Here is a 12,058-nt window from a genome sequence, read left to right as displayed (position 1 = left end):
CTCAATGCACAGAAACTCTACGTAGAATATTTTAATCACTTAAATCATCTTATCAAAAAAATACTACCAGAATTAAAACTACGAAGCTGAAGTTAGCTTCTTATACATTCTTGTTTGAATTTTCCCATTCCACCTTAAATAATTCAGCAGTCATTATTATTATTATAATGCGTCAGGTATTAGAATGTAACTGCTGCACCATTTAAGGTGGGCTGGGAAAATTCAAACAAGAAGCTGGTCAATGTCCTTATGAGAAAATTCTACCAGCATTAAAAGAATAATAAGGATATTTTTGATGGTCTAAATCAGCTTATCAGGGATAATTAGTCATATTAAGCTGAGTCTATACTGAATTATCAAAAACACAGTAAAACATTTAACCCCTTAAATAGCCAGGTCCCATAAGAATAGCTCAGCTAGTTTGCATTGTAGTCCACATAGTTAATAAATAATAAGGCTTAGTATGTCATAAGCCTGAGATTTTCAGGGGTTAAAACACTGACTTGTACTGACACACTAATGATATGCACATGGTCAGTAGGACCACTCGTGGGTCGGATAAATTGTTAGAACATCGGTTCTGTATCCTTCAGCTTGTCAACAAATGCATGTGTAGCTTTCCATGAGGGGGGTTCAAACCGCAATTTGTATTTACGACAGGGGTGTAAAAGTGACTTACACTCCTCACCTGTAGGGGAGCCCAATAGCAAAAAATACCAATTACGATTCTTTAGAAAATGATTCAGTCCACCAAGACATTTAAATGTGGTTGAATCAATGATGCACATTTTCATTATTATTCTATTAGGTACTTACATGAACTGCCGCTGTTGTTGGATGGCACCACCAGTAGTTCAGCTCGAGGGTTCTTCACAATGTCCTGCCAGTGGATGGTGTCTGCATGGCACAGGAACTTATTCTGATCCACGTACACCCCACCATTCAGGATTTCTGATGGGGCAAGATAAAAAAAATCAAATGCCTGTCAGACCTCAGATTACCTCGCCTTACCTTGTCTTGTTCCAAATTATGCTTTATTACAATCATGACACAGCTTTGACCACTAGCTCCAAGAAGAGATCTTGAGAAAGTGAATAAACATCAGCTTTATCTTGTGAGCATAAACAGAGCTTATAAAAAGATTAGTGAAGATTATGAGTGTATTATCTCTCTACCTGCACATTTCTTGTATACAAGTTATGAGGACACAATATGTTGGTGTTAGAGAGAAGTGAGGAGTGACATTCAATTCTATTCTATTAAATTAATTCTACACAACATAAAAGTGCAGAACAGAGGAGTATAAACAATATAAAAGAGCAAGACACTGATAAAGATTTAAGCCAGTTTACATAGTGTAGAGTGTTAAAAGTATAATGTATACAAAATGGCAGAATAGAAGGGCTGTGGACAACCCTCAAGGCCTGCTGGGACTTAAAAAAACAGCAGATAGAGTGGCTGTGGAGAACCTTCAGGGCCTACTAGGCCATGTCTGTAAATTTTAGTTCAATCAGAATCATGTCTGATATATATGAATTAAAGTAATACTCTTATTTTATTGCTAAAGTTTGGGAACGAAAGGGTAAAACCATTGAAAAACCCAATGGGAAATTGTCTAATCAGAATTGCTATCTACATAGATACAGCCAAGCTAACTTTCCCATTAGTTAGGCCTTCAGAAGCTGGAAAGAAAGCCTTACATGTTGGATTAGCTACCAACATAATAAGGAAAGGAGACTGAAATCAACCAATCATTATTTCCAATGTGTGTGACCAATTTTTAGAGGAAGTGTGTTACACTAGGCCTTCTGGAAGTCCTAAATACTTTACTGACCGTGAATATGAGTAGTAGCCTAACCAGGTTTCAGCTAGTTGTTATGAATGTGAACCAATAGAGGGAGCTCTTTAGCTAAAATATGTGTTAAAGTCTGTTACAAGTCTGAAAGGAAAACATGAAATGCTTTTCACAAACATCAAAAGGCAATGTTTAACACAGAATGACCAAAAATCAACAATATATTTCACAGACCGCCCATACAGTCCACACAAACATAAGATATGTTCTAATCCTGAGTTCTTTAATGCAATGAACTACACCTTCTTCATCAATCACCCTCCTCCTCTGAGAAAAGAAAAAGTCTCGGGAACCAGGATTTGATGAGACTGTTCAAATCTGATTGGCCGAATTAAGTGGCCCCGTCTGTCCAATTTGCTCCCTTCATTTCTGCATGAGTAATTAGCATGATTAGAGATGTGGGATAAAAATGACGAGAGAGGCATCCTTGATTGTCATTTGCACCATCGCTCGCCATCTGAGGTCCCCTGAGGCGCAAAAGAACATACGGCCTTTCAGGACTCGTCCCAGTCACAGGCTGTTTTATCTCCTACACACCACTGTAAAGTTCTCGTTATTGAGAGAAAGCAAAAGAAACAGACATTTGCTATCCCAAGCAGAGACTAAAGGGCTGAATACTGAATACTAATGGTGCACCAAAATAGAAGTTCCTGGCTGAAACTGAAATTCAGGACACACTTGGCTGAAAAACAAAGACAGCTGACAATAAAAATAGTTAACGTACAATAAACTTGCTAACATTAATAGAGAATGTTGACTACAGTATGTGCAATGAAGCTCAAAGTCCTCAAGCTGGATCATCGAAGAGTCCTTTGGTGTGAATGGGCCTTTGGACCTGATGCTACACTGTTCACTTTTGCAGTCTTTTATTTTGACAAGTTTCATTTAGCTGTTTAACTGCTCCAAGGCTATAAGGATCATTTTACCAAATTAGGTCAAAGAGTTAAAAATCCATTTCAGACTTTTAACAGACTTGAACTTTAGATTAAATTCCTTTTGCTTCAAATGACCCTTTTCATTTTATTAAAACAAATAATTGAACCTTCCTTTTTTTTCAGTAACAAAACAACCATAACACTAACAAAACCTTCTGAAATGTTTCAGTAGTGACAATTTTAACTACATTTGAGCAGAACTCAGAAATGCTAGCCAGTAGATGACTAACAAACACAGTTTTGAACAGTGGTAAACAGATGCAGTCATAATATTTATCATTAAAACCCAAAAACTGTATTAAATTGCAGAAAATCTGTGTTTCGGTAGTGACAATTGTCAGTGTTCCACACTGGTTTTCAGATTTTGGGACATGTTTACTTTAGAACAATGGGATCTAACTACTCACTATGTGGAAATGAGGGACATATGAACATATAACAAACATGGGACAGCCTTTTTGAATTAAGTTTTTCATTTAAAAATGAAACTAAATAAATAAAGCTCTCAACACTTTAAAATCAAAAATATAAATGAAATAAATTTTAAAAAATGTAATTATTATTTTCACAAGTGTAAATTTTAAAGAATTTAGAGTTTGGGACAGACACCACCCAACAGAAACTACCCTATAAATTGGTATTTAGTGTATATTTAGCTTATTACTATCTCAAATAATGTTTGGGTTTAAATAGATCATAATATAATCCTTGTTAATATCTAAGATCTGAATACTTTTTTCTTTTTTATATAGTTTTTACTGTGTGAGTGCAGTTTGATCTAATACAATAGACTAGGCCATATATAGATCATGATCATGATGCTATATGACTTAACAAATAAAGCATATGACATGTTTATGCCATGATTATGTTATGATTAGCAGGGTTCAAATAAAGTGTTACCCAGTCTGTCTTTCCTGTTTATCAGTTTGATCTTACACTGAAAATATGAGAGAATTCTAACCTTTCAGTGAAGCAAAATTATTCAAAAGACGAATAAAAAATTAACCACATTTGCATTAGCATTCAGTTGTGTTACTAGCTAGCTGAGGAAACCAGCTCCAGATAGGATGAAAGCATAAATAATTGGATCGCTGTCAGCAAATTATACCACATCCCACTCTCAGTGTGTGGCAATTATCACATATTAGACTGTACGCAACAGGGCCAGATGCTAACCAAGGAAATAAACAAATTTCATAGCAAAAAGGTCCAATAAGGCATGTAAAAATGTGATATATGGGTAAGATGAGAAAGTTATTATTATGATGTCTAAATAATGTTTCAATTTCTCTGCCAAGATGAAAACAGAACCACTTAATTTGGAGTAACACATATTGGGAGCTTATTAATGTCTTATTCATTGTTCAATAAAGCCTAAAATAGACTCTTCCGAAATTTTTATTCACTGTGCATTAAGCTTTAGTCATCATAACCTGTTTTAGTACATAATTGCAGGTATGTGAAAAACTCTAATCTCTAATAAGATGCAAATTTAGGTGAATAATTCATGCTCCAACAATCCTAGTTGTCCAAAGACAACAGTGAGATGTTATTACTGTTGGCAGTGGATGTGTTTTATCTGAGATGTAGCTATAATGCAGCAATTATGTATCTTGAATAAGCTTTTCCCCAGTGGGAAAGCTCATATTTGTACCTTTTCATAATCTAATGTTTTAAAACAGAACAATAAAATAAGAAGCCTGGAGACGAGACGGGGTGTGTGGAGTCAACACAACTTAGAAAATATAATTTCAATGGATTATCATACAATTTTGTTCCCTGACTAAAGGTAATGAGATGTACCCTTGAGGATACCACCCCAGTGACAAGAGGGGTACTGCCCCAGTGACACTTTCATAGCCTTTTTTCTGAGAGTGAATGGGTATTAGTGAATTACCAGAAAGGTTACTATCTTTGGAGGTTGACACCTATGCAGTCTAATAGAAAGTGGCCTGCATACAGTGCTATATCAGATTAGCACTGAAAGAGGTCAACTGTGCATGCCTTTCTTATTCAATGTGTAGACAGCTAGATCAAATTGGAACAAGATGCACTGGAAATGCTGAAATAGACATTATCCATACATACTCTAGAGAGATTAATGTACTATAATTTTACAGTCAAAGGTTGTTTTTTTTTTTATCCATGATGGCAACTTAACTGCATGCATTGGGCGGAAGAACATTTTATACTGTCAATTACAGTACGGACCCCTTCCTTGCATGATGATTGTGATTGATCCCTCAAGAGTAAGACTCTAAACATTAAAACATCAAGAAAATGATCAAAAAATATATAGAATTTTACACGATGATGTTGACTGAGACATGGTATTCACTTTAACAGCTACTTAGATGGTTCTAGGAAACAAATCCATTGTTTATTTAAATTTTTTGCTGTGATGGCAAAGTGCAAATCAAGTGGCCATACCCACACTCTTAAAAATAAAGGTCATATGCCATAAAAAACATTTTTGGTTCCCTAAAGAACCTTTCAGTGGATAGTTCTTTAGAGTACTATTTTTGTAAATGAGTTGTGTGAGTGTAAGGAGAACCTTTTGAAAGATGAACGAACATCAACATACTGTAAAGGTTCTAGGAAGATCCCTTACAATTTTGGAAAGGAACCTTCAGATGGAAAGGTTCATTAACCCTTCAAAAGATCTTTTACACTCACAAATTTCTTTGAAACATGGTTTTCCAGGGAACCAAAAGTGGTTCTCTAACCCTTTGAGGAACCTAATTTTTAAGAACGCATCTCTGTAATTTACACCGAGATTTCTTATTGTGTATGAATGGCTCATAAACATTACCAGCATCCTGTAGTAAAATCACATTACTGAACCTTCCCATGTAATACCGTCTGAAATTGACCATATTTGCAGATCACTGATGACAACAACGTATTTGTTGGTGACTTGGGAAATGAGAGCGATGGTTGCTGAACAGTGATTGGAGGGCTGAGGAAATAAGGCAGAGCTTGGGATTTGTTGATTACACTATTCCTTGCACATGAGCCTAATGCTTTTGAATGGCCATAATACAATGACAGTGCTCACTATAAACAAATCAAATTTCTTTATCGTAATAAAATGCAGTTTAATAAATATTCTTTCTCCATTTGATTGAGTAGGTCTGGGATCAATCTAAGCAGGCCTACGCCCTTGCCCTAGTGAGGTTTTCTCCCAACCCACAGCGAAACCTCTCTACAGCACTTGTACATGTACTTCATTCTCCATCTACCACACATACAAGGTCAGGAAGAAGAATCTAAGTTGAATTCCTTCTCCCACAAAAGATGAATGGAAACAAAAACCCAACAGGGGTTACATGAATATACATGGCTGGAAGTGAACAGTGGAGCATGAGAGTTTGTGTTAAACTTCATATAATTCTTCACAAAAGCTATGCTGAGCGATAAGGACAAAGGAAACGTAGCGAGGAAAGATAAAAATGCAGTCTCAGCGGACGTTTCCTGGAGTGTGTGTGGGGAACAAAGGGATTCTCCTTTAGCCTTTAGTGGTGTGTCAGAAGGTCATAAGTGAGAATGGAGCGACAAATGACACCAAAAGTTCTTCATGACTCTGCTTTGACATTCGCAGTGTAAGTTCTAGTGTTCGGAAATGTATATCATTATTATTTCCTTTCCCCAACGTGAAAGATTCTTTGTCATCCTGCCAAAAGAAAGCAAAAAAAGAGAATGAGAAGAGCAGGGCACTCAAACTACAAATCCCATAAATCTTCGGCCAATAACCGTAATTTGAATGAGACCATTGAGCACATTAGAAGAAAGTAAGAATGAAAGATGAGGTTGTCTTCGAAGTAAAATTAAAAGTGCAGAGGGGAGAGAAGGAGTTCAAGGCAGCCAAAGCGATGGAGAAGAACTGCATTATGAAGTCATTTGAAGGGCAAAAGCTCATAATGCAGCCCTCACCAGAGGAGAAAATTGAGCTCTTTTATATGCACTCTCATAACACTAAACGTCCGACTCCGACTGTAAACACAATTTAATCAGCTGGACCAAGAGCGAGAACTCATGGAGAGGAAAAGTTGGGAAACGCCAACCATTACCATGTAGGAAACAAGGATTAAGATGAAATTAGAAGGTTAATATTTTGTACATTCAAAAAAGTGCTGTATTTAATTGATTTGATTCAAACATGTATATCACTTTAGCATGAATAACATCCTATGACCATGTCAATTTACTAACTTTTGACAAGAATTTCATGTGGAAATCACATTTGTATGCAAAGGTTTGGGTACACCTGGCCAAATTACTGACTGTGTCACATTTGCTGATATTTAGTGGAATCTATCATCTTCCATCTACCTGTGCAAAGTTTCCACTGGCTGCCACACAACCCCACAGCATCATAGATTCACCCCCATGAAAAACAGTTGGCAAGGTGTTCTTTTCATCAAATACTTCTCCATTTTTCTTCAAACTCTTCTTTGGTGATTGTGGCCAAAGAGTTCCATGTTTACTTCGTCAGTCCACAGCACTTGTTTCCAAAATGCATCTGACTGATCTAGATGTTATTTTGCTTTAGACAGTGACTTTTGTGATGAGGTTGGTTGCAGGTGAGGTTTTCATCTGATGAGTCTTTCATGCAGATCACACTTGTGATAGCAATACTGCACAGTAGAACCATGCACCACCATCTTTGCTTCATCTGGGGGATTTGCTTTGCCTTTCTGGCCAGGATAAAAGCAGTTCCATCTTGGCCTTCCAGATCTCGCCTTGACCTCCACAGTTCCCCTTAACTACCATTTCTTAATGATGTTTCAGAATGTGGAAATTGCAAGGTGGAGGCGCTGCGATATCTTCTTATAGCCTTTTCCTGCTTTGTGGGAAATAATTAGTTTCAGTTTCAGATCTTTAGCCAGATGCTTAGAGCGACCCATGGTTGACCAAACTTGCACATATGCCACAAGTGCTATTCCTTTCTAGTTTTTAGGTAATCAAACATAAAGTAACAGTGCATAATAACAGCAGAAAATGTTCTTTTTCAAAATAATATAGTGCTTACTTCTGTTCACTTCAAAAGACCATGAAAATATCTCATTTGGCCAATTTGTGGTGCCTAAACTTTTTCATTCAACTGTATACAGGTCATTCTACAGAAACGTCCACTTTTCTATCTATCCATAGGTGTCACTGGTGTTACCAATCCTCATAATAAAGGTAACACCAGTGACACTTTTGATAAAAAATGCATTTTATAAAATGGCTGCTACAGAGCATCAAACCACATGTTGTCAGTCATGGAATATCCACTCAAATATATAATTTAATCCATTTGTATTCTATCTTTTCACAATGACCTAAGAATAAAGTCGGTCACACCAGTGACGTCAACTAAAAGCTTCATATGAAATCATGAGCTAAATGAGAAAATCTCTGATAACTGAAAAACACCATGTGCTTTTCTTCATAGATCCTCAGAAAACAGGTAAAAGGAAGTCGTGTTGTCATCAGTGTGACTTTTATTTCAAAATATATTTGTTACGTAGTAACACCAGTGACACGACTCCTGAGTACAACAACTTTCATTATATATTTTACAATATTTATCTGGCATTTGTTTTCTTCATGTCATTTATCATTTAATGTATATATTCCATAGTCATGTATAGATTATTGTAGTTAAAATAGCAGAAAAAAACATTTTTTTTCTTCAAAATATGGCCTCAGCCTTTACACATGACTGGGGGACGAGCTCTTCTGTGGTGCTTGGAATTCTAGATAATTAATTTAAAAAACAATATTGCTAAATTCATGGCTGAAGAAGGTGTAATTGTTAAAATAACTTACTGCTTTATTTTAAAATATAAATTAACTGTAACCCTAACGTTTTTTAAGTGTAATATATCTCTAAACGCTAGGGTCGCAAAAATGGACATTTCTGTAGAATGACCCATACACAGTATACTTTTTATTAGGCAAACACAACTCTTCCACTCCACTGTGGGACAAATAGTATCATTTTTGACTGTCCAGAAACAACCCAAGAATAACAAGAATAACATTTGCTAAATCATTCATTTTAGAAAGTTCCTTGGCAGGACAGGCACTTGAGTGTACAGAAATCCTTAACTGACTTTTGCTGCAAGATTTGTCACAGCACACAGCTCAAAGAGAAAGCCCTGGGTGCATCTCCATGAGGTTTGTGAGTCAGCGGGGATAAGATTGTTTAGCATGATGAATGGGAGAGTTAGTGTAATTGGGGAGTGTGTGGACATAGCACCCCCTCTTTCCACAGCCTCCTAAACTGTAATTGTGTTTCGTTCCTCTGATTGCATTTCAACCATCCCAAATCCTATTGTTTCCCAATGAGTCAGGATGAAAAATGTCACACGTTAAAGGTTTATGGGATTCCTCATAACAGAGAGAATCTGTTAGAGAACGAAAAAGATGCTAAAGGGTTCAGCGAAGAAGGTAACATTTCCTTTCTGCTGCTGCTTCTTCGCTAGTGAGCATTTTATAGTGTGACCGGTTCAGGAATAAAATTTCACAATTAAGACATAGACCTTACAGGACTGTTATGTATGTATTTCGAATCTCACTCGTTGATTAATGATTTATTTTGTCTATAAACGAGTCAAAAAACTGCATTAAAAATGATGCACTTTAAAAATATATCTATGCCTTGTCAATACAGTCATTTAGGATCATGTTTTCTATTCATTTGTGAAAAACAAGGAGACATGAGGAACGGAAAAAGCCCAATATAGCATCTTGGATTAGATGTAGATTAAGACAGATTAAGAAGCCAACCCCAGCAATAGCAAATCAGCGTTTGTGAGGCAAGATTCAGTGCAAGATGGCACGCCTCGCCCAGATTAAATTTGGAGCCTCCATTGTCAATTTGCGAAACTTTCTGCTCTCTAAATTGCTGGGTAATTGATGGACGCTTTTTGTCACCACCACTCTAACAATTTTTTAGAGGTGACACCAAATGCAATCAGGTTGAACTGGGAGACGTAAATCTAATAATAGAGGCAAATGAAAATGTTTGTCAAGGCCGCAAGCACTTCAGAAAGCAGGATCCTAAAAGGGTATAATTTCACCAACTCACTATCTATTTTTAAATGGACCCAACCACCTCACGGGTGTGGAAAAGAAATTGAGAGCAAATAATCGCAGAAGGTAAGAACGAGTTTTTCCATTTCTTCATTATTTAATAATAATAAAACAATAATTTGTTTGCCTTGCTTTCATCAGCATTCTAAAAGGAGGTCATTATTTCTGAATCAACCTTTCACAACCTTGTTGACCAGTAAAACACAGGAAATTTTCTATGAGAATGAGGGAGAACCAATGAGAGGAACCAAGACACAGAAAGGAAAATAAAATCCCTATGAGAATGAGTAAGGAACAATGAGATTAACTAAATCTCAAAAGGAGAAACTATCTAAGAGCATGAAGAAGAAACACGGAGAGGAACCATGACTCAAAAAGAGAAACTCAGAGCGTGGAGATGAAACCATAAAAGGAACGAATACCCAAAAGAAGAAACTCCAAAAGAGCATGGAGAAGAAACAATGAGAGGAGCCAAGACCAAAAAGAAAACCTTTCTAAGAGTAGGAGGAAGAACCACTCAGAGGAACCAAGACTCAAAAGGAGACATTATTTAAGAGCATGAGGAAGAGCCACTGAGAGGAACCAAAACTCAAAAGGACATACTATCTAAGAGCATGAGGAAGAACCACTGAGCAGAACCATGACTCAAAAGGACACACTAACAAAGAGCATGAGGAAGAACCACTAAGAGGAACCCTGAATCAAAGGAGACACTATCTAAGAGCACAAGAAAGAACCACTGAGAGGAGCCAAGACTCAAAAGGAGACTATCTAAGAGCATGAAGAAGAACCACTGAGAAGAACAAAGACTCAAAAGGAGACTGTCTAAGAGCATGAGGAAGAACCACTGAGAGGAACCAAGTCTCGAAAGGAGACACTATCTGAGAGCATAAAGAAGAACCACTGAGAAGAGCCAAGACTCAAAAGAGAAACTCATCCTCCTCTGGGCCTCACTGGCTAGTGGAAGTAGAGTGAGAGATGAAGCCTACATAAGCAGGATTAAACCGAGGCAATCGAATTGCACAGAAGAAAGAGATGTGAAAGTGAGATATCTGTGATAAGCCTGTGACCAATGTTAAAGGCCAGTGTGGTGTAGGTGGGATAGTAATTGTGCTGGACAACTGCAGGATGTTAGAGATATGAGAACATGGCAGGGCAGGTAGAAGATCAGTACGATTACAAAGCGGATAAAGAAGACCAAGGAGTAGCTCTGGACCATACATGAAGTTGGTTAGAGACCGTGAGGATTAGGGTCCATGAGGGATATGAATGAGATAGATAACATACTCTGGAGAGTCCATGAGGTATAAAAGGTTATTAGAGGCTGGTGATCATCACATCAGAAAGGTGAGCATAATATGCATATCAATTCACAGCGATCAAGCAGATCCCATCCAGAAACACGAAAGAGCAGGAGCCAGGAATGTGCACAAATGTTGAGAACTTGGAGGATAACAGCTGTGGATGTTCTGACTTTTGCTCATGAACAAATCCTGGCTGCACTCAGAACCAAATTCCTAGACTCAGAATCACACAATCCTAGTCACAGAATTCCAACATAACTCTAAATTGCTACCCCAACTAAACACCTAGACAGAGAATCCCAAAAACTCTAAAATTCACATCCCCTACCAAACTCTTAGACTCCAAAAACTCCATAAGTCATAACATTATTCAAACTCCTTCACTCAGAACCCCAACTAAACTAACCCTAACCCTAACCCTAAACCCCAACCGAACTGAACTTCTGGATTCAGATTCTCAACCAAACAGCGGTATTCCGAACCCTAACCAAACTCCTGGCTGCACTCAAAACCTAATTTCAAATCCTAAAAGCACATATACTTAGAACATTGTTCATACGTCTTCACTCTCTCCCCTATTAAACTTCTGAATTCAGCACCCCAACCAAACTCCTGGATTCAGAACCTCAACCAAATAGCTGGATTCCAAACCTTAACCAATCTCCTGGATTTAGAACCTCAACCAAACAGCTGGATTCCAAACCCTGCCTAAACTCCTGGATTCAAAAAATCATCAAAACGCCTGAATGCAGAACCTTAACTTCTGCATTCAGAGCCCAGAACAACCTCTTGAGCTCAGAATCCCAATTAAATTCCAGTAATCAGAACCTCAACCAATTACTGAACTTATAACCCCCCCATAAAAAATGAACTCA

The 12,058-nt window shown here is 37.4% G+C and overlaps 1 protein-coding gene across 1 annotated transcript in view; it reads right to left on the bottom strand.

Moving 5' to 3' along the window:
- si:ch73-383l1.1 (receptor tyrosine-protein kinase erbB-4) overlaps positions 1 to 12,058 on the bottom strand; it is a 316,113-nt gene that overhangs the window by 89,143 nt on the left and 214,912 nt on the right. The window contains exon 4 of the mRNA XM_036564034.1: positions 817 to 951. Within this exon, the coding sequence (XP_036419927.1) occupies positions 817 to 951 (135 nt within the window). The remainder of the gene's footprint in view (positions 1 to 816; positions 952 to 12,058) is intronic.

This window comes from Colossoma macropomum, unplaced genomic scaffold (assembly GCF_904425465.1).
Source record: "Colossoma macropomum unplaced genomic scaffold, Colossoma_macropomum, whole genome shotgun sequence".
NCBI lineage: Eukaryota > Metazoa > Chordata > Actinopteri > Characiformes > Serrasalmidae > Colossoma > Colossoma macropomum.
This window is presented reverse-complemented; position numbering and strand designations above follow the sequence as displayed.